The 23,057-nt window shown below is 34.9% G+C and overlaps 3 protein-coding genes across 5 annotated transcripts in view; 1 reads left to right on the plus strand and 2 right to left on the minus strand.

Annotated features, from left to right (window-relative positions):
* Positions 1 to 630: 630 nt before the first annotated feature.
* On the plus strand, positions 631 to 4,971 carry LOC129792692 (serine/arginine-rich splicing factor 2). 3 transcript variants are annotated; one of them, XM_055832010.1, is made up of 5 exons: positions 643 to 809; positions 1,063 to 1,340; positions 1,475 to 1,749; positions 2,241 to 2,356; positions 4,312 to 4,971. In XM_055832010.1, exons 1-3 carry the CDS (start codon positions 762 to 764, stop codon positions 1,683 to 1,685), a joined length of 537 nt encoding a protein of 178 aa, XP_055687985.1. In that variant the 5' UTR covers positions 643 to 761; the 3' UTR covers positions 1,686 to 1,749; positions 2,241 to 2,356; positions 4,312 to 4,971. The 3 variants fall into 3 exon arrangements, with proteins under 3 accessions (XP_055687986.1, XP_055687985.1, XP_055687987.1); XM_055832011.1 differs by lacking the exon at positions 4,312 to 4,971 and having other exon boundaries at positions 631 to 809; positions 2,241 to 2,908; XM_055832012.1 differs by lacking the exon at positions 4,312 to 4,971 and having other exon boundaries at positions 1,481 to 1,749; positions 2,241 to 2,908.
* LOC129792589 (deubiquitinase MYSM1-like) lies at positions 4,961 to 8,531 on the minus strand. Its single transcript, XM_055831801.1, has 4 exons — positions 8,351 to 8,531; positions 8,198 to 8,287; positions 6,291 to 8,124; positions 4,961 to 5,098 (listed from the first exon to the last, which is right to left on the minus strand). The coding sequence occupies exons 1-4, from the start codon at positions 8,410 to 8,412 to the stop codon at positions 5,012 to 5,014; spliced, it is 2,073 nt and encodes a 690-aa protein (XP_055687776.1). The 5' UTR covers positions 8,413 to 8,531; the 3' UTR covers positions 4,961 to 5,011.
* A 1,381-nt stretch (positions 8,532 to 9,912) lies between these two features.
* The window catches only part of LOC129792650 (protein Wnt-1-like), a 28,836-nt gene continuing 15,691 nt past the window's right edge, over positions 9,913 to 23,057 (minus strand). The window contains exons 3-8 of the mRNA XM_055831945.1: positions 13,136 to 13,286; positions 12,941 to 13,061; positions 12,699 to 12,853; positions 12,382 to 12,636; positions 11,375 to 11,496; positions 9,913 to 11,301 (exon numbers count right to left, since the gene is read on the minus strand). Coding sequence (XP_055687920.1) covers positions 11,100 to 11,301; positions 11,375 to 11,496; positions 12,382 to 12,636; positions 12,699 to 12,853; positions 12,941 to 13,061; positions 13,136 to 13,286 — 1,006 coding nt within the window. The 3' untranslated portion in view covers positions 9,913 to 11,099. The remainder of the gene's footprint in view (positions 11,302 to 11,374; positions 11,497 to 12,381; positions 12,637 to 12,698; positions 12,854 to 12,940; positions 13,062 to 13,135; positions 13,287 to 23,057) is intronic.

A 23,057-nucleotide genomic window follows, 5' to 3' on the forward strand; every position in this document is an offset into this window, starting at 1 on the left:
CCACACCGTTGGTCCGATCGCAATGAAATTTGGTACAGAGACTACTGATACCAGGCGGTTTTCACCAATGACATTCATTTTCCCCCCAGAGCCCCCCTTCGTAGCGCCCCCATATAATATTCATGATTTTTTGACTACTTTTTGAATTTGGCGCGGTAAAAATGTAGTTCCAAAAGCCACCACTGCTGTTTTTTGGCACATTTTGCTAAAGAGAAAATGAGACAGTGCACGTCACTGATACTGTCTCCCTCACACTTTCAGTTTTTCGCAATTTTCTCGCGTTTTCCACCGAATTTCCCAGCGAAATTATCTTTTTTGTGACCAGGAAGCGACGCCGCGTCGTTTGGTACCCCTGGTTCAAAACTCTCAAAATCCGCGCCAGAAAAAGTCGTGCAAATTCCCCAAAAAAATCCGGCGAGTTGCGCCACCAAATTTTTACTGAACGTACTTTGGGCCCCCTTGAGCCACCCGCCAACTTTTGGCGCTCCAAAAATGAGTTTTTCCCGGAAAAATAAATATTTAAAAAAAAATTCATTTAATTTAATTTGAATTTTGGCGCGTTTGCTATTTAGACCAGTTTAGACCAGCAGCATAAGATCGTCGATTCCGTGTGTAACTGTCATATCCAGAGTGAGCGTTACGACATATGCTGGTGTAGCTGACAAAGTGTCACTATTTTTGAGTGAAAAAGTGCGTGGTGTGTAGAAAAATCATTAAATATCCTTTAGTGACCGCGAATTTCAGCTTAAGCATTAACGAGAATGAGTGGAAGACCACCACCAAGGATTGATGGGATGGTGTCGCTCAAGGTAAGTTTGCAAAAAAGGCTGGAAAATGCAAAATACGTAAGGCGGCTTCGGGAGTCGCTAAAATTAAATGGCGTCACGCCTATCTTGAGAGGGAAGCCGAATGGCAAAAATGAAAATAAAAACAATTTTCCAGCCAAATTGAGACACTTCACGAGATATTATGTTGATGAATCCTTTGCTGCAATGGGTGGGAGTGCAAATGGGGTGAAGAGATGTTAATATTTATGTTTCTTTGCATATTTCCACATGAAAGGTCGATAACTTAACCTATCGCACCACTCCTGAGGATTTGCGGCGCGTTTTCGAGCGTTGCGGTGAGGTGGGTGATATCTACATCCCGCGCGACCGCTTTACCCGCGAGAGCCGTGGCTTTGCTTTTGTGCGCTTCTACGATAAACGCGATGCTGAAGATGCGCTCGAAGCAATGGACGGGAGGATTCTCGATGGGAGGGAGCTCCGTGTTCAGATGGCCCGCTACGGAAGGCCCACGAGCCCCCATCGTCGTGATCGTCGCAGTGACCGCAGGCGCAGGTGAGATTCTCTTCCCTTTTTTTTGTCTACATTTTGTGCCTCCTTATCAAGGAAAAGATTTGCTTTGAAACTTCTTGTACTCAAATGACCTTGAAATATTGTTTATCAAAAGAAATTGAAAACTTTATTTTTAGGTCTAGATCTCGCTCACGCGATCGTCGTCGTTCGCGCTCCAGGAGCCGATCTCGTGGTGGGCGGCGTTCCTATTCGCGCTCACGTTCACGATCGGACAGCAAATCTTCACGTGGACGACACTCACGCTCACGTAGCCCTGTCAATCCGCGCTCCAAGTCTGTCAGCCGCAGCCGTAGCCGTAGCTTCTCACGTAGTCACAGTCGGGATTGAGGGAAGGACCGCGTGGGAAAGAAAACGAGGAGATAACTCTCTGACTGGCGATTCCTTTTTAATGGTGAGTAAACTAACCTTTCTTTAGGGGAACGTGGCCCAGTTCTGGCCTCTTAACCTTTTCGCGTTCTTTGGGTCATACGTAGAACCAAATTTTTGATTTTTTTAATGAGTTTTCCGAGTTAGAAATGCATCAAATTCACGCAATAAAGGTCAAAGAAGACGTTTTGACGCGATAAAAAGAGCAATCAATGTTTCTATGTTTCACGTAGACGCAAAAGGGTTAATGTGTTCCTTTTCAATCCGCAATAATTGCTTAGGATTTATATGATTTAAAACGTAGAAAGGTTTGGGAATAATTAGGTATGTAATTAAATTGTCTTTACAATGGTACTAAATTTAGGAATATTGTTTTAAAATTTCAATCATTTTTTCCCCTCAGGAGATCCGAATTAGGCCACATTCCCATAAAGATTTTCTTATGAGTCCTTAACCTCTTTAACCCTTCCTAATCAAAATTTTTTTGCATTTTTCTTCTTATTTTTTTCATTGTAGAACATCGCCAAGATTTTCAAAGAACTTTGCAACACTCTGTATTTTCAACAAGAACCCTTCTCTCCCCTACACGCAGCAAACACCGGAAAATGGATAAAAATGTCAGAGATTAAAAGGTACATATAAAAAAAGTCCAATTTGTTACAGAAAAAAAGTAACTTCTTTTTATAAATCTATAAAATAATGCTTTATATATGCATATAATCAGAATAATTTTGAACGAAAAACACTGAAAAGATATTTTTTTGTAGTAGTAAAAGAGAACGCATTGATTCTCTTAATTTGCATTTTTTCAACAAATATTTTTTTTTTCAATAAATAGGTAAAGATAGAATTAGAATATAAGGGAAATGTTTTGATTGAATAATTCGCCGATAATTTGTAACATCTACCAAAAAGATATAAAAATTTCTTTTTTTTTTGGTTGATATTTAGCTTCATTCGGCTTTCTTCCCTAAGTTTTTATACAAATTTTAACTTCTTAGACGATAAGATGAGAAAACAATATTAATTAAAAGTTTAACCGTAGATGAGAATAAAAATATTTCTTGAAGTAGTTGATGAGTAAAAAAAAATTGTAAAACAAACATTCTAAGAAAGAAAACAATGCGGATTGGCGAAAAGAAAATCAACAAAATAATGAAATTAAAGATTATCCATGGAATGCATTGAGTATGCTTTTTTTGTTTTTTTTTTAAATTTAATTTTTTTTGAATAGATAATAAGAGAATATGCAAGAAAACAAACACAAAGTAATCGTCAAATCTACTCTGTTACATTTTGAAGAAAAAAAAAAAGGAATAAAATAACAGATTAATGAATAAATTGCAACAGTTTTTAAAAAAAGGAAATGAATTCATTATAAACGTGCAAACAGATTGCAAAATTGTTGAATTTTGAGAAAGATTTTTGGTTCAATTTTAATTTATTTAAATTGTACGGCATGAAGGGCTCTGACTCACAATAGCGAATGTTAACCTGCTCATATAGTGATTCCTCTAAATCAGCAATAAGGCTGTATTCAGCTTCTCCCACAATCTACCAATGAACTTTTGATATTCAAGCCTTATTCGGAGATATTTTAATGGAAAGCTCTGCGCTTTCCGATCTTTTATCGATTTTTGAGAAAAATATTTTTTCTTGATTTTTTTACTTGAGTTTTACAAATTTTAAAACAAAACGTTTTGCTTTCATTTATAATGACTAAAAAATGCAAATTTTGGTCAAATACAGTATTATAAAGAGCAAAGTAATGTCAAAAATTTGATGTTATTTGCGCGAAATGCCGTCAGCGCCACAGTAGTCAAAACGCGAACTTACATCTTCAGATATCTCTTTGTTTGTGAGGTCGAGGTTACTGCGGGAGCTGCTTACAGCCACCTTATAGCAACCACACAGGTTCAAGGCGCCACATGTAGTCTACGAATAATTTTGAAAAGAATCTTCGATACAATAATTAAATTTTTAAACAATTTTGTATCTGTTTGCACTACCATTCACTTATTTTTTTTCATGTAGGTTCTAGAATACATCTGCGATAGTAATTTCAATGGAAATTATCTAAAACAAACACCAATAGTAAATTCAAAACAACTTTGCACCGAAGCTCCACCAAATGGAAGTTAGAGTCAACCAATCAAGCGTTTGGTGGAATTCAATTGGATAATGAAAAAAAGCTCCATCTAGAGACAAAAGGATGGAGCTTTAGTGCAAAGTTGCTTTGAATAAAAGTATAGAATGGCACAACATAATATATCCTTCATATTTCTCTTCTTTTATGGATGAACAATATTTTGAAAAAGAAATATTGACATTGATAATTTCGATGGAGAAAAGTGTTTCAAATCTAGACTTTTTTGTAGGTTTGCCTGCATTAAAGTTAGGTCTACAACACTTTGATTCATCATTTTATCATTTATTTTTTTACCTCTTTCCAAACAAACAAAAAAAACTTAATTTTGTAGGCTAAATTGTATTTTTGCTCTCATAAATTTTGTTTTTTTTTTTATTATATTTAAAAAAAAAAAAGATTTTCTAAAATGAAGATGATTAAAAGTATATTTTGATGCAGGCCATCAGTTCCGGCGTCGCCGGTGTAAGCCACGAGAGCATAGAGAGAGAGAGAGAAATTGAAAAGAGAGATAAAGAAAGAGAAAATGCGGGACAGAGCGAGTTGCTGTGTTAGCGGGGTGCCGAGTGCTGCAAACAGCCTTGCGGGTGCTGATTGCTGAGTTCGCGGTTCCTGTCTTTTAAGATCTCGCTGACCACCTCATGAAAAAAATAATATTTTGTGCAAAACAAAAAGTATCTCGCACAATTTAAGGTTTCCAGAAAATTTGTATATCACAGAAGAACACACAAAAAATGGAGCGAAAAGTCTTCATTTTATCGCAAATGAAGATTTTTCGCTTCCTAATTGAGATATTTAATTCCTCAAATTAATATCTCGCTAATTTGAAGAGATAAACTTAAATTTAACTCGAAGCTCGCACAAGTATTAGTGTTATAAAAAAAAATTCCGAGAGCTATTAATATCGTTTATTAGCTGTGATTTTTTTTTTTCTAAAATTATCCCTCAATCTATAAAGTTCTATTTCAGAAAATATTCAACACAAACTTGGTTATATGGAGGTAAGTGGTAATAATAATATCTTGCTTTGTTGTTTCTCTTTTTCAATTCACAGGATGTGTACGAAAAGGATTAAAATAAAATTCTACGATATTTTAGAAATTATTTATTCCTTAAAAATATTTCCGGCGTGACTGATGGTTTAAACACAACTGGAAAAATTGAGAAGGTTCTCAATGTCACAGCTCAATCCCTGCTGCTGAAGGAGCGTCCTTGCGGAGTCCTTAAACTGTGGATTTGTACAAAAAAAAAATTTTATTAATTGATGAATAAGTAAATTCAACAATAGCTGGTGTACCAAATACGTATAAAGTATTGAAATCGTCAGAAAATTCGACTTTCTAAGATTAGTTTCAAACTTTGTATAAGCACGTTTTATGTAGGTAATTTATATAGCCACATTTCTTCTACTTTATTCCGCTCAAAGTAGACTAGAAGACTAAAGATTTTATAAAGCCCTAAACTTTCTTAAAAATCAGAAACATTTGGTATCATTTCTTGAGATTCAAAAATCTCAAAAACTTTTTTCTAAAACAAAGGATTCTATTCAACTATATATGAGAGTTGCCCTGGGCCGAGAAAATAATTTTGACCCACACAGCCTAGTAGAGAATCAAAAAAGGATTTTCCACTGGGACCACATAGGGGGGATGGTAAAGGTTTTTTTTTGGAAACTCTATCGAGCTAAAATACTACTTTACTGTGTATTCAATGACTTCAACGTACCACGTGACCAGTTCATTTAGTGAGTGAAATGAATAAAGTTGGGGAGGACTCTCGCCTCCTTAAGAAGACCCAGCTGGTGGATCTCTTCCTGTAGAATCCTAATATGAGCTACGGAGAACTGGCAAAGGCGTGTACGGAACTTCTAAGTCGTGTGCTTGGAAAGTGCTTATAAAATTGGAGCCGGCGCTCCCAAGGGTACGAGGGATGCCTCTTTAGAAGGAAAGGTGTTGTCTTAAATGACCAGCAAAGATTTCATACAAAATGCCCAAAAATTTTTGACCATTTTTGTCTCTTAAAATGTTTCAAAATATTTACATTAATGTTTCGTAGCCACGAATTCATCAAAGAAACATTAATGCGAATGTTTTGAAACATTCAAATGGACAAAATAGGTAATGGCAGCCAATTGTTAAGCATTTTGTATGAAATCTTTGCTGGATTGTTTCCTATATAATTTTAGTGGTTAATAGGGAGTTTCTTTGGCGATTTCTTAATCTTTTTTGATTCTAAGAAGACTAATAGACTTTAATATTCTTCAAATGTTGACTTTCTCAAAAAGTCAACTTTCTCAAAAAGTCAACATTATGTTTCTTCCAACAAGTCTTCCAATAAAGCAAAAAAAATCAAATATCAACGCATTAACAAATCTCAACGTTTTGGTACACCAACTGGCGGAAGGTTTATACTTGACTTACCTTCTGTACTGTTTGCTCATTCAATTTCCCGCAAAAAGGAAGAATATCCCGAAGATCACTCTGCAGATCACTGTGTTCAGGTATAATTTCAACATCAATCTCATAGACGGCAGATTCCGAATCGAGAGATTCATCGAGGATGTAGTTGTAGATGCACTTGAAGTTCATCTCAACGCACCCAAGGATGAAGCCCATGAAGGGTGTATCGTCTGCTGAGAATAGCCTCTGAATCTCTCCTTGGGTTTCAATGTCCATTCTCGAGGGATTTGGGGGGAAGAGGGGGTGTGAATGGAACCATCCGAGTAGCTGGAAGCCCCCCATTATGAGACTATCGGCTTGCTCAACCTGCGATACGGGGCACATTTCACACATTGTTCCACTCTGCTTGGACGTTCGGCAGGGCTTGTAGCGTTGCAGGAAGATTGTGTTGGAATGCCGATGACCACCGAGGAAGCCCATTACTTCGTAGTGGGATGACAAGGAGTGCAGGTGGAGGCACAGGAGGGTCCCGAGGGTGATTTTAACAGAAAACGGAGGGATTTCTGTGGGAGAGAATTTTCTGCATTTGACCAGTTCAATGTCTCGCGATCGCTTCCATTGCTGTTGATTCTTCGCACGAGCAGCTGGGATTCGGAGGAGGGTATCTTCCGTGTGCTGAATTGTCACATTTACCCCTTCACTGTATCGAATGCGATTCCTCTTTGTGGGCACCGCCGTGACTTTTCCATCTGCTGGAGTGAAGCTTTTCTTGGAAACAGTCGTAAAGGCATCCAGAAGTCGCCAAAGAGGACGAATGTAGTGAAAATATTCTCCAGAATGCCCAAAATTAATGACTCCAACCTGCTCGAGGAACGTGTGGATCCTGCTAATGCAATTGACATCTCCACAATTCTTCAGGCCATTCCTCACAGCTGTCTTCCCCACGTAGGATGGTTTTGCATTTATCCACGAATTGATGATATGCGTGCGGATCTTCAGGAAGCGATCGGGAGTTTTTGTTTGTCTCCCATCGAAAAATTCGGCAAAAATATACTTTTCAATGGGAGTTATTTCATTGGGATTGATTTTTAGTTCTTCCCGCGGGATTTCTTCACTATCGAGAATTTCTTTGATCTCTTGGGAGGCTTCACGACGTGGAGGGACTTTCTCCGGGGAGTCTTGTTTCTTCTCTTCCACAGGAGACGGCATGTGGGAATTTTCCGGAAGAGGAATTTTCAGCTCAACTGGATGATCTTCTGTCTCAATATCAACTTCTTCATCTGTTTCATCTCTTGTGGATGATGGTTTTCTCTCAATTTCCCCATTATTCCACTCCTCGTGATCTCTGGTGTTTGGTTGTCCCAGATCGTGGATAATTGTGATATTTTCCCCAATGATGTCAGCATCCTGATGAGATTTTTTGTGTCTAGGAGGGCGACTTGTGTGCTTCCTTCGCAGTTTTTTCCTCTTTGGGGATACAACATCCTTTGGATGTTGCGGTGGCAGCGAAGATGTCTCAGCAGGGATACGCTGAGAACATTTGCTACCACTATCACAGTCACTCATCTCCGATAGCGATGGGAGGCGTGAACGTTCATTTGATTCCACATTGGATTGCGAAGATGACTCAAAAATCTCCAAATGCAGTGATTTCTTGAGGAATTCCCTCTTGGGATGCAGGAGAGTCTTTTTGGGTTTTCCCGCATTATTTGATGAGGATGCCACAACTTCCTCTTGAATTGTTACCGGCAGATCTTTGTCCAGGACTATTAAATTGTCCGAAACCTGCTGATTTGTCCATTCCAATTCACTAATTTCCTCTGATAATTCAATTTCCGGATGGGCATCTTTTCCACTGGAAAAAACAATTCAACACATCCATTCAAACAATTTCCACTCACCAATTTCCTTAGAAAATTAAATTTTACCTTTCAGCCCAGAGGTCAGCATTGTCAGTGAGCCAACGGGGGTGGACAGTGTACTCACAGGAGAGTATCTGCCCGGAGCTGATGTTGGATCTGGATGAAAAGTATCAAGGAAATAATCAAAATATTTACATGAGATGAGCAAAAAAAACTCACATTTCTCTCTCATAATCCCCAATTATGTCAATTTCTTCCTCTTCCTCTGTGATTTTGGACATCCTGCGTGAAATCTTGGGGCTTCCGGTTGTGAAAGTTCATTGATTTTCAATAAAAAATTAATATTTTTGTTGAAGATTAATTTTACACACAACAAAATTAACACTGACAGAACACAACTATGACGTCACATGCTTCAACTCACAATGCTTCATGCTGCAAGAAGGAAATATGCGCCAAAATTTAAACTGTGAAAACCGTTTTTTTTTTGCAGGGGTGGCATTACAGTGGAGCAAGTGGAGTTTTCCTATCATTTTCTAACAAATCTGGGGCTCCTCTGTGGTGGGAAAATCAGGAAAAAAAGAATAAAAAATTTAATTTTTCCACAGCCGTCTTTGATACAGAAATAAAATTTTCGCAGCAGGAAAATTATTGCAAAAAAAGCGTTTTCTGCTCTCAGAAAAGCGTCGTAAATCACTGATAAATCCTCGAGAACCTGGAGAAGATTGGAATAATGACGAAAAATATAATTCAGCGAAAATTTTGGGGTTTTTTAAAGCATAAAACCAGAATCGCCAGAATCAGATCAATGATAATATCAATCACTCTTAAAAATAATTCAGCGAAAACAACAGATTGATTCGGTTGTCTTTCACCAAAATAATTCAATCATTTTTCCAGTTTTTCCATCTTTAAGACAAATTTTTATAATTTAAATCGTTATCTTACAGAATCAATTTGTGTTTCGGAGATTTTCAACAAATTAAATAATAGAGTATATATGTGAGGCATTTGAGTGTTTTAATCTGCTAAAGAGTTTATAGATCGATGTATTTTGTGAAAAATCCTTTGAGTGTCTTTACTTTTTGTATTTAGAATTTCCAAAAAAAACTTTAATTTATGTTTGAATAGCAAATAACTATGTAAATTGAAATAAAAAATAAAATAACTTCCATTATTATGAGTATTTAATTTAGTTTTAATTTTTCATCACTTTTCACTATTTGAATGTATCAGTTTGACGGTCTCATATTCTTTTGTGTTTTCTATTATTTAAACATGAGTTTTAATCTTCGTTTATATTAATTGATTCACTAATTTACTGCAGTGATTTTCACTGATTTTTTATGGAATGAAATTGGATATTCTCTAGCTAGATTCTCTTTACCCAATAAAACGACATACAGAAACTTAAAACAACACATATTACGAGGGTAAAAAACGCTTGTTCTACTCAATAAAACAGCGGAAAATCATCGGAAAAGCAGAGAAAACACATAGCAGCTGTTAAAGGGAAGAAATGGACCATAAAGCAGAAAATTGATTAGTCCGTTTTAGGCAATATTCTCGCTTGAAATTTTCATTGAAAAATTGGCTGTATATTCGATTCTGCTTTTCTAATTTTGATCAAATAATAGGTAAACCCGGTGCCTAGCTATAGAACATCAGAACTTGGAGAAAAAACAGCAAGAGGCGCTAAGATAAAACGAAAACGTTATCATCCGATCTTCGTATCGTCCTTCATCCTGATATTAATTAAAAGACTTTTGTTTTTTTTTAGTTTGAAACTTTTTAATACTACATCTCATACACAAATTGTTTTTCATCATCATTTATACTTTAAAATGCGTTTATAGTGTCTATTGGAGATTAAATTCAAAATGAAATACTTCTCAATGAAAAAAATTCATCGTCATTAGCCTTTATTTCAGAATAAAAGTTGTGCTTCATGTTCTCTCGCTCAGCCTAAAATTTCTACCTTTTTTTGGAAAGATTATACAATAATAAATTACTTTAATTACATCAATTTTTTTTACATCTACTACACGGTTTATTCTTTCTTTTCTTTTCTTTCTATGTAACCCTTTTGTTCGAAATCGAAGCTGCTAAAAAAACATGAACTCTAATTCATGAATTATTACATATAATACTATTTTTTCTTCATTTTTTCTGTGAGTATTAAATGCACAATTTAGTAGATTTTTTTTCCTCATTATTTGTGACTTATGTGTATTTTTTTCTCAATATTTATCTTTATTTTGATACTTATGTAGGTTGATTTTTCGTTATTATTTTTTTTTATAGTTATGCTACTTATATTATTTTTATTTTTTATTTTCTTATTATACTTATTGCGTATAAAAATTCAGTGAAGCTTTGGCATTTTTCGATTGATACTCCCCATGGCAAAGCCATGAAATTATTTAAATTTCTTTTAAAAATTCCATGACACCCTATTTAATAAGATCTCTCCCTCTCTCTTAGAGCTCTGAACTTTTCTATGCTATAGGGGAGGAGGTTGGGGTACAAAAAATTACTCTCAATATACTATTTAAGGGGTGTTTTGTAAAAGAAAATTTAATGATTTCTTTTTTCATTCTTTCTTTATTTTTCAAAAATCTTTTATTTTGCCAGAATACCCCAAACTGCCTTTGGAATTTATAACAATTTCAAAATAAAATTAATCTTATCAAATATTTTTTAAGTACAATATTGCAGGGTTTTACAAAAAAAAAAAAACTTTTAAAATAATAGATAAAATTTAATAAAAAAAATATCGATGGGGAGGACATACATCTACATAATGTTGCAATGTTACGCCATTTGGCAATAAATAACTTATAAATATCTCGTATATGTACAGCGTGTTACAGTATGATAAAAAAATGGAGATTAATTCTGTGGATTAACTCTGAAACTACTTGCTAATTTCTCGTTTTTTCTTCTTTATTTTTTTGGCTCTCGAGCTCTAATTACAAATGTGCTCCTCCCTTGTGTGATTACACATGTCACACTTGACTTTGCAGCACCACACAAATTGACAATTGCATTTCTCCTCAACGTGCCGCACGCGGGTCTGGTAGCCACGTCCGCAGCATAGAAGTCGACATCCATCAAGACCAGGTGATGTTCGATTGCACACACGACCGCGTGTTCCAAGAATACCCAATCTGAATGCCAAAAACAATATTTTAAAATTTATTTTTTAAACAAAAAGGGATCTAGGTCTGCAGGGAAACTTACTCTTCGTTGCGTTCACAGTAATCAGAGGATTCTTCCAAGTACACAAGTCCTGTCTTCATGATCTTCTTGTGATCCATTTCTTTGGGTTTCAGCTTAGGTGGTTTTGTGCCCCGTGAAATAAACTAAAAATATGTATTAGGAGGAAAAATTAGAACTGGATCTAAACAAATTAAATCCAGCTTTAAAAAATTAGGCCTAGCTACAAAAAACATGAAATTAGTCTAAAAAAGTTTTAGTCTTGTTTAAAATCATTGGGCCTAGCTTAAATAACTTAGACTTAGCTTAATAAATTTAGGCAAAACCAATAAAAGGTTAAGCTTAGCTTAAAATACTTAGATCTAGGTTAGAAAAGTTGGGCCTAACTTAAAAACATTAATCCTAATTTAAAAAGTTTGGATAGTTTTTGCAAAAATTTGGGCTTAGCTAAAAAAAACTTAGGCCTAGCTTAAATAAACTGAAGTCTAATGAAAATAACTTAAACTTAACCAAAAAACCTAGACCTAGCTAGAGAATTTTAGGGGTTAGTTTAAAAAACTGAAACTTACTTTAGAAGACTTATACTCAGCTAAGAAATTTAAGCCTTTCCAAAAAAAAAACTAAAACTAAGCTTGACACACTTTGGACTATCTAAAAAGACTTAGGCCTAGTCTAAAAAAATTGTTTGGTTTAAGAAAATTAAGGGTTGACCTCAAAAAATTATACCTCGTTAAAGAACTTAGACCTATTGAAAAAAAAGTTAAGTATAGCTCAAAATGATTAGGTCGCGTTTTAAAAAATTTAGGATTAACTTAAATAATCTTAATAAATAAACGAAAAAAAAATTAAAACCCCTAAAAATCTTAGGCCTAGTCTGAAAAACTTAGACCCAGCTAAAAAAATTAAGCCTTTCCAAAAAAAAAAACTAAAGCTCACCTTGAAAAACTAAGGCCTTAACTAAAACTAGTAAACCTAGCTGGAAAAACTTAGCCCGGCTTAAGAAAACTTATTTCAGGAGAATAGAGATTTACCTTTACGTGAGATGCTCCATCATAGAGTTGTCCGAGGGCTTCGCTAACAACACGCATGGACGGCATTCGTTTCCAACAGACTTTAGTTGTGCACGAACCGGACATACCGTGACATTTGCACATTAGATGCATTCTAGATCGCAATGCTCTCCTTCCTGCTTCGTTATTGTGTAGATTCATTAGGCCTGTTTCTGTTGAATTATCCTCCTCGATGTCAATGAACTTTCGTGAAAATTGAACACCAAAATTTATGTCCTAAAAAAAATAAAATATAAGAATTAGGGTATTGTTAAGGTGTAATGTGTTGCATTGATTACATCTGAGCATCCACCCCATTGCCATTTCTTCTTCCGCTTCCGTTTTGTGTTGTCGCAGCCACAGTCTGTTAGTTCTCCTTTGGAGCATGCCTGTGTCATGGACCATGCTAATGAGGCTGCATTGATGGCGTGAATATAGGCTGTTTCACGACTTTCTGAAACAATGAATTGTCCAAAAATGCTTTTAGAAGTTACCTCTTTCGAACTCAAATTAATATGATTTCTAGAATAAAAAAACTTACTGGTTAGTGGAACTTCTCCATAGAGCGATGTTGAATTAGGTGTTGCAGTGCAGTTCCACCTGCTGTGACGAAAGTGATGCTGACACTCTTCTACGCCAATTCTAGCTCCTCTTACAACAATCTGAAATCATTAAAAAAATCAAATTTTTAGATCCATTTTGACCTTATTAATTTTCTTTTCCTCATCAAACTCACCTCAATGGCTTTATTGCTGATTGAGCACAATCTGCGCACCTCAAATGATGAATTCTCATAGCTATTGCAGAGCTGACTTCGTGCTAATTTTTGCGATGGTTCACTGTGTAGTCCACCGTGTGAGTAATAGTAGGGAATCACGGGAAGCTGCCTGCGTAGTAAAAAAAAATGGGAGTAATTGACGTAAATATTTTATACAAATACCCAACGAGTAATTCTTCATCCAACACCCCATCAGCAAATAAGTGTGGTAAAAAACACGCCAAGAAATTTTCGGAAATTAAACTCTGACTAATCCCGCCTCATGGATTGTCAGATTGCTTCAATTAACAATATTTGCTTAAGAACTCCACCCGTGCAGAACGGGGAATGTACAGCGTCTGCTCTATTATTTGCACAATTTTCTTTTAACAAACTTTTCCGCAATGACAAACATAAAAAGTCTTCCATGCCACATTTTAACTTTACTCAACAAATCAGTTAAGATCAATTAGCTTCAAAATGAAGAAACTTTAGCTTTTTGATTACAAGAAAGAAAAAAAAAGAAGTTAAGTTTGTCTTTTTTACTGAAATATTTTTTTTTATGAAAAAGAGTTCTTAATAAATGGCTAATTGTCTCACCTCGCAGTGTTACCTTTTGCGTCTTATGCAATGGAGATATTGAAAATATAATTGGGCTAATTTTGAAAGAGGAAGTTGCATAAAGAGAAAATATTCATTTTCTGAATTACCTTCGGAAATCTGCAGTGATTATTTGTTTAATAAAAACGCAAGAACTATAAATTACAATTCTAAAGAAAATGAATAAAAGATCTTTAAAACTTCCGATTTTGTCAAATTTTTAGTTAACATGTTAAAATATGGGGATGTTGCTCATCCCTTCTTGCATCAGGGACGCATGTAGTTGGAAGTCCTTTGAAAAATTCAATGACAGTTAAGAAAAGACGCAATAATGGTTATTTATTTGACAGTTCCTTTCTTGCGTTTGACATTTTCTAACGTTTAACTTTTTTTTTGAAATATCTGACAATTATTCTTTTCTTTTCTATCACTTGACATTTTTTAGCTGTGATTCTTTTCTAACGTTTGACGTTTCTGTTTAAAGGTTTGAGGATTCATTTTTTTTCTTTTGAAATGTCTGATATCTCTTTTCTTACACTTGTTGATTCTTTTCTATCACTTGAAATTTTTTTCTAGCATGTGACGTTTCTTTTCTAACATGACTTTTCTAACGTTTGACAATTCTTGACATATTTTTCTAACGTTTGACGTTTCTTTTTAAACACTTGATACTCATCTTCTTCTTACATTTGACATTTCTTTTTTAACGTTTGAAATTTATTTTTTCACGTAGTTGTTAGCATGGGAAACATTTTTTTAAAACTTTCAAATGAAAACCTGAACTGCCTGAGCTTATAAGGTGTTTAGACATCCAAACACCCTTTCTTCCTTGACTACGTCCCTGCCTTCTTGGCTACATATTATCAAAGAATTTTGAGTTGTTCTACGTGCTTCCCCCGGAAGATTCTTAATGTCCTAATCTCACACATTCACGTTGTATTTTTGTGTGCAATATGTACCTATATTTGAAAATTCAAATAAATGGACTATGAGGGCAGCAAACAGGTGGAAATTGAAATGCGACAAATGTAAATTTACTCATGATGCCTTATTGTCTAAGCTCACATGTGTCCATTTGGAAACGGCAACGTTTAAAAGTTAAAAATTCCACTCATGCGGTCATCTCGGTGTGGATTAAAGCGCTTCATCTTCTGAGAAATCTCGTCATTTCCGATACTCCTAAGCACCACAAAGGTGATTAGTGCGGTGGTAGGTATGTGCATTTGGGAGGCCGGCACGACAACAAAGAGTCGCGACTTGTGGACATGGCGTGATTGAGAATAAACATCGCGCAAATGGACCCCGCGAGTGTTGGTCGGATATCACTGAGAAAATAGCATTGAGAAAGTCTATTGTGTTGCAACCAAGCGCAAGGAGTTCCCCTCTAGCATTTACCAAATTGGCCGAATAACAACTTTGTTTGTCTGCCCCGACATCATATGGATTTTAGGGATCTTATTTAATGTCAACTACAGAATATCTGCCATCCTTTCTCCTTTTTTTTGCGACCAAACAGCAGATTTCGCACGTCAAATGAACCATGCCTTAACCATTATCAGCAATTTCTCCATTCTCTATATTCATACAATAAAAATATCACCAACCTCCACGCGATATTTCTTCAACATGGGGCGGGGATGCTGAAGGAAAAATTGATACCTAATTGGGAAATTGGACGGAAAATCAGTTACAAATCTTCTGCCTTTTGGCAATAATCAACAGATACATTTACATGGCGCTCAAATAATATCACATCATACCCATCATGATGCGGGGAGTGTGAGAGAGAAAATCTGGGAACTTGATATTTGGATTTGTTTGATTTTCTCATTTTTTCCTCTATTTGTTTTTCCCAGCATCTCAGACAATATTTTAGCCCTTTTCCACGCTCTCTCAGTATTTTCTCCACACACACACAAAATAATGTCCAGAGGTGGGCGAATTGTTTACACAATTATGACAATTTTAGGAAAGATTTTTTTTCTTCTTAAACCAGAGAAATGTGTTAATATTTCAACAAAAAACTAAGAATTTTAATTGTAAGATTAATTAGGTCCTAAATAGAGGTACTAATTTCTCTTATAATGATAATTTTTATTTTCAATTTTTTTTTTCAAAATACGTTTTGCCAGACAAATTCTTTAAGAGTGAACCTTTAACATCTCTCGAACCTTCTCATCAATGGCTACAGAGAGGGGGAATTTATTAAAATTTAATCTTAACAAAAAATAAGACATTTTCCACCTCAATCGTGGGGAAAAATCTGTTAAAGCTCCCGTAAGTGAATGATTACCGCCAATGCATTTCATTCATAGGTATTGTACGTGATATACAAAGTGACCTGAGTGAGTAAAAAGGAGCATTATACACAAAAAAAATCTTCTCTAAAAGAAAAATATTATTATTAATCATAATTCCCTACTCATACACGATGTTGATCCCCTGTCAAATGGTGGTGCATTATTTAACGCTGGGTGTGCAGGAAATAGATGATGTACACAATGAAACGACGTGGTTTGGAAATGGGGTTGAATTTCGTATTTGTACATATATACCTAAATATTATATATGTATATCTTTTCCGTGTTATTCAAGACGAGACAGCGGAGGAAAGGGGGGAGCATACATATATGTATATTTTTTCTATAAATCTTTAAATAAGCCATGAATTGGTGCTATGGTTTTAAATTAAAGAATTTGCGAGATTTATGGGGGTTGGATGTGGGGAGGTTCACCAGAATAAGGCAATGTTTGCCCCAGAGGCGATCATCGCAACCCTCGGTTTTGAGAGCACCTCTCAACGCTGTCATCGCTATGTCGTCACATCCCTTCGAGCTAACTACATACAATCCTAAAACATGGAAGCGAAAAAGGAGAGCTCGCACGACTAATTAGCGAATTACAGACAATATGCGGGAAGGCCTTTGGTTATTGTTAATGTTCTCCGCGAGGATTTTGCGTTATATGCGCATTGTTCCCTCCCTCGGCTTCATCGTATACCTACCTACACACCCGGAGCAGGATGGTTTCATGAACCCTTTCCCATTCTCCATGGTCCTCTCCAACACTCAAGTACGTCGGTGCTTCGTAACCAATCGCATTCTAGTAATGGCTTTAATTTTTCTCGTGCGCTTGCAATTTTATGAAGGATTTTTATTGAGACACACATAAAGACGCAGTTGGATAAATTGATTATGTACTGAAATGCATAACAAAGGATTTTTGCAAACTGCTGTGAAGGGCATTTTCACACTCGTTGTATTAAAAACTAGAAGTTTATAGTTTGTTTTATTTGAGAGTTCAAAATGAAAGAAAATTTAAAAGTCTAACGTTAGAAAAAAAACACCAAAGAAAAGAAACGTCAAACATTGCAAAAAAAATGTTTAAAAAGGAATGTCGCAACGTTAAAAAAGAAAAGACAAATTTAGAAATGTAACGTCAATCGTTAATAAAAAACTTTTATTCGTTAGAAATTCGATGTCAAATGTTAGGAAAAAATGACCAGGGCTGGAAAAGAAATGTCGAACGTTAGAATTAAACTAACAATTAGTCAAAAACTGCTAATTCAAAGCAACAGTTACTAAAAAAAATTGTAGATAATTGAATTTGAACAAAAATCGCAAAAGTTCCTTAAATAGATTTCTAACTATGCCTCTATCTTTCAATCCAACATATTTCAAGTTACTGTGCAATGATACTAAGGAGGTCCTTGTAAGAAAACCTAAATTGGAAAGAAAATTTACGAAACTTTTGCAAAGCTTTTATCTCAAAAGCTCTCTCTCGTGTGGGATTTATCCAATATGACCCAATAAAATCTATACTCTTTTATAAAAGAAGCTTCATGGCAAAATTGTAAAAATCAATCTTAACCATTATAGGAAAGATGAGTTGGTAAAAAAAAGTAAATCATAAAGTTCACCGAGATATTGCAGATTTTCCATCAAAAATCGCGAAATATCCACATCATAAAAAATTGTAGTCCGTAACATTTCCCGCAACAGAATATTAAGTTCACAAAAACCATCATAAACATTAAAAGAGTCATCGTTGGAAATAAAATTTTTACTGTGCATTGAGTCTGAATTTCCACGATTTTTATATTTATCTAACAGCTAAAAGTGTGTCCCTTCACTTTTATCTTCCTTTCGCGTATTATATTATTTTTCTCTTATGACTCTCAATGTGCTGTGAGGGGGATGTTTTGCGCGAAGATGCCCATTCGGGGTTATACACAAAAAAGGGAGGAAGAGAGAGGGCCCATGCTGTGGAAAAGTGCATTTGTAGCGCGACTTAATACGAAATTTCAGTGGTAAAATGACGAGGATGGTACCACTCTTATACAGACCATAAAAGAAGATTGAATCACCCGGGGGAGGGAGAATGATTTTATTGGACTTGTACGTGCATTGGCAAAATTTGGACGTATAATCACACAACTGAGACTCTCTCTTTTCCCCTCCTTTACACCAATAGTCTACGAACCTAATCATCTTTTATTTATACCTATACACATCATATAACCAGGAAGTTTCAGGAATCGTTTGAATGAGTCATAATAAAGGATTATTTTGTTCATTACAACATTGCAGGGAGAGATGCATTTTATGGCTAGACTTCATTTAAAGTTTTTTTTACGAGTTTTCATTTAACCTATCTTGACGATTTAGATTCCAGATAATAAGATTTTCTTCTGATGTAAGACTTTTCTATGCAATTTTTAAATTAAATTCGTGAGAATTTTAAAAAGAATTCTTGGGCATATCTGGGTTACACCACATAGCCCTATTATATAGGAGTATTTTAAATTTGGCGTGAAAGTAGATATTTTGAGTCAACTCAACACGAACCTACCTACCCATAATGTAAGTGAACAAAATGTATAAAATATTGTTCCTTCACTTTGATCTCTATCGCGTTTTTTTAAACACTCTAGCCGCCTTATCTCTATTTATAGGTAACATTGCCTAATTGCAATTTGCAATGAGGCACGACGGTCTGGTAGCCGTATGCTTCCATTAGGTACACTTTTGAGTCCTCTCTAGACTCTCTTAGAATTTGAAGAGAGTTGTTATGGCGGTATGGTAGACAAACCGACTGTATTTCAAGTTTTATGAGATTATGCATAGAGAAGACGAAAAAAACCAACAAAATATCTAAAAATTTATTATTTATTGAAGAGACACATGATGGCAAAAATCTTGTGTCACACTGTTTGGAGAGGAAGTAAAAAAAAAAAGAAGAAAGGAAAGCACTCAAATTGGGATCTTCTGCTACTATAAAATTCATGAGTGGTATGCTATAAACATGCAGTAGAATATTCCGAAATAACCCACCCCGAAACCACCCACAAAATAATGCTCAATGGCAATGAAAATAATTCATGTAATGTGTATCTCAAATAATGTGCTTATACCGACTCTTTGTTCTATATAGGTACTGGTATACCCGACTGCAAGGAGAAAATTGTATTCATATGGGAATTTTTTAAAAATTCTTTTTTTTTTTCTTATAAATTTCACTGTGAATACTTTCTGGGTGTTAATTCCAAAGAAACATACAAATGATGTATCTTCAAAGGGTGCCGCATTATCTTTCATTCATTTATGTCTTACATAAACTGGTAATGTTTAAAATAAATAACTATGAGCATCACACACACACATACAGTGTGGTTTATGACAAATTTTGAGAACTAATTGTATTTTTTTTCTTGGCTACAGAAGGATAATTTGTTTGATTTTTGTAGTCTCGAAAAAGTTAGAGTTATATTTACTAGGTTTTTAGGCTTTTTAGACTTTTAAGAGCAATAAACTAATGAATAAAGTATATTGCTATTTATGTTCATGCACAAAGTCATGCATCAGTAATATGAAAGCAAACGGAAACAGATGGTGAGAGATTTATTTTAATATTGCGCAAAATTCTTTAATTTATTAATATAAAAATTCTATATTAGTATTTGTTTCTTTCGATTGTAAGTAATAATGGAATGCACTCTGCTTGTCGCAATCTTTAATAACTGCTAAGAAACAAAAAGTCCAACATAACTATACCATCGTGTATAAGTGAAGTGTCTGTACAAATAAGACTTATTCTTGTGAAGAGGATGGCTTAGGACCGGTAATACAACTCTCACCTTTCATCTTTTACACACAACAAGAAAAAAAAAATAAGACAAAATGTTTATCCAATGAACCACAGAGAATTTTGACCCTCACACAATCCCTGCTGTCGATCACACGAGGCTACTTAGAGCGAAACGTATCCTACTCAAATGCGAAAAAACCTTCCGTTCTATTCTTTAAAAATATTTAACAAATATTTACGAATGATTGGTCACATTCTTTGTATCATGGTTCCTTTATTTCCTCAACTTCTTTGATCTTTGAGCATGTCATCATCACCATTATCTCGGGGACTGACTGCAGAGCTACCTGTTCACACGAAAGCATCTCTATGTCATTCATCCTAATTCCCTTTTTTTCTTAAAGAAATATTTGTTACTACTGAAGATTATCTCCTCATGAATTATTTGTATCGTGTAGTACCCAACTGTGTCTCATTTCAAAATCTCAACTTAATCCTCTCAAAGTTTTACCCATTTTACCCATTGTTTTTGCACGAACAAAAAACAATAAAATTCAACATCGAGATGTCCAATGATTCGTTACGATGAAAATTAATTTGATGTTTGAATTTGTGTTTGAAAACGTAATTTTCAATGGTTGTTTTTTTAATTTTTTTTTCACATATGTATTTATTTTCGTATATAACAAAGATGTAAAAGTTTGAAGGAATTTTTGTAATGTAGGTAAGTATACTGAATCTATATAGGTGAAGATGGGTTTAATTTGGGTCTTTTTTGCAAATTTGCTAATGGCCATTTAATTTTCCACGGTTTATACTCTGCATAAACGTAATCAATCGTACCCAGATTAAGGAAAATCTGAAGATTAGATTTTCTTGAATTCGATTAGGAATATATTAGCAGAACATCATATTTGCTGTATATTTTCATAACGGTTAAATACATATAGGTTTATGCAACATTTGGGATCATTAAAACGTCCTAAACACGATAGTGTTATCCATTTTTCAATATCTCAAAGAGCTTTTCCCGCAATGGAATATTTTAGCTTATGCTTGTTTATGGTAGCAAATTGCTGGATACGAATCTTAGATGAATCCTATCACCCAATAAATTAATCAAAAAAATAAAATTTACAAGTCGAATTGATTCGATTAAAGGAATATTTTGAAATCTTCTTAAACAAAATTTAAAGAAAATTGACTGAGAATTCGTTTCCTAAGGTACCTACGCAATTTTAAAATCAGACTTCGTGAAAATTAAAAAAAAAACGTTAAGAAAATCGCTAAACAAATTAGGCTAATATCGGATCCTATACGTTTGTAACATATATAATGGGCCTTTTTCAGCGACCAAGAAACCCTTGAAATTCGCTTGAAATCTTGAAATATCAGTACAAAATTCAAAGATTTCAAGGGTTTCTTGGTCGCTGAATTAGGCCCAATATAGGACATTTTTTAACGTAGATTATTTCTTTATCTATCATGTAAACAACTCTGCACAAAATCACATGCTGAGCTGACATCAAAATCCCTCAACGGTGATATTTGCACGTGATGGAAAATCCAAAAAAAAATCACCTGTAAATAATGAAGCGAAAGGATGATGTTAACTCTGCATTTTGTATCGGAGTGCTTATTTTTCCCCCTCCCTTCGAGGCACAATGTTGCGACTCTGAGGTAGAAAAAAAGGTTCATCAACAACTTTGTCATTAGGCCGCACGATGAGTGGTGCTGCCATGGGTTTGTAAAATTGGCTTGGGGAGATACTACGTAAAAGAGTGGTGGGTATGGTATAGAGGAAAAAAAAAAATACGGTCCTAAAGGAGTAAAATAATTTTATATTTATTTAGTCATGCACGAGGGAGTTTGTTTACAGTTTACACCACTTTCTTCCACATCGTTTCAATACTCATCCTCGTGTGACTTAGAATTAACCGCGCGGGAGAGACAAAAATCCTCATCTCTCATACATACGGGGAAAATGAGAGAGGGCAATTTTGAAAAGTGGGGTCGTCCGTATGCTATTTACCATCAAAATTGTGTACTTTTCACCCTCCTCAGCACCACAGAAACTTTCTGTGATTTGCACCAATGAATATTAAACCAGGCCACACGGTGGAAAGAAAGGGGGATTTATGCGTCTGTGCGCTACTTCATTGCGTCCATAGATTTACTCAAGATTGCAGATGAGACATCGAGAGGGGCACCTCTCTATAGGTACGTGTACAAGATGACTTTTTGAGTCATTCTATCCTCAATAGAATGTTCCAAAGAACGTGAAATATTTCACTTTTTTGGAGCATTAAAATAATAATTTGGCTTTTTTCAAAATATTTTTTTTTGTGTGGGTTGTACGAGAGATTATTTTTATAATTTATGTTTTATATTTAGTAAACCTGTATTTAAGATTAAATCGCTGAAATCGGATATATTCTCTACGTCTCTCCAAATTCGCTATTTTTTCAAGAAAACTTTATATTTCTTCTAATAGTTACATAGATAAAGGATTTTTTTTAAGGAATATCACAGATCCTTAAAAAAGAAAGCAAGATAGTCAACCACTATCCTATTCACCCTGTACTACATACTCATAAGTAAGTGCACTGCACGCACACCCTTCTCAGCTCAATAAATTATTTCCAGTTGAAAAAATCCACCGTAACAAAATGTCTGTGATGGAATATGTCGTTTAGTTCACTTGTCTAAAAAAAAACTACACCTCATCTACCCTTACAAACATGTGGATATAGGTAGTTTTTTGTTGTAAAATGTGCTGAAATATTTATTAGACTATTTGTACATATAAAAGACTTGTTGACCGTTCCACGATGAAATTTCCAATTACAATTTTGGTCCATTTGAGAGAAATACGCTTGATTTCACCTTTATGTCCCTCATATTGTCTCCTTTTCCACAATTCCATTTATATTTGGCGGGTATTTCATTAGTTAATGGACGGATATCTTCTTTATTTAGTAGGTTTATTTTTTGCTTTTTGTGAAATTAGTTGTTGCTTAGGGATGGAGTTGTTTCTACATATAACGACATAGAACTTACAATGAAAAGTTATGAACGAAAGAAATAAACTTTGACGCTAAATCCCAACCAACAGAATAAATTAGGTAGATACTATAATTGTGGTTTTCCGACTAAAACACTCCCTATGTGCTTGAGAAATCCCCTCATGTAATTTAAAGTAATCTTTAACCCT

The sequence above is a fragment of the Lutzomyia longipalpis genome, chromosome 3 (genome assembly GCF_024334085.1).
Source record: "Lutzomyia longipalpis isolate SR_M1_2022 chromosome 3, ASM2433408v1".
NCBI lineage: Eukaryota > Metazoa > Arthropoda > Insecta > Diptera > Psychodidae > Lutzomyia > Lutzomyia longipalpis.

Coding starts and splice junctions, on each gene's coding strand:
- LOC129792692 (XM_055832011.1), top strand. CDS start 762: ATGAGTGGAAGACCACCACCAAGGATTGATGGGATGGTGTCGCTCAAG. Junction 810..1,062: donor ATGGGATGGTGTCGCTCAAG/GTAAGTTTGCAA, acceptor TCCACATGAAAG/GTCGATAACTTAACCTATCG. Junction 1,341..1,474: donor CGCAGTGACCGCAGGCGCAG/GTGAGATTCTCT, acceptor CTTTATTTTTAG/GTCTAGATCTCGCTCACGCG.
- LOC129792589 (XM_055831801.1), bottom strand. CDS start 8,412: ATGTCCAAAATCACAGAGGAAGAGGAAGAAATTGACATAATTGGGGAT. Junction 8,125..8,197: donor GCTGACCTCTGGGCTGAAAG/GTAAAATTTAAT, acceptor TGTTTTTTCCAG/TGGAAAAGATGCCCATCCGG. Junction 5,099..6,290: donor ATGAGCAAACAGTACAGAAG/GTAAGTCAAGTA, acceptor ACAAATCCACAG/TTTAAGGACTCCGCAAGGAC.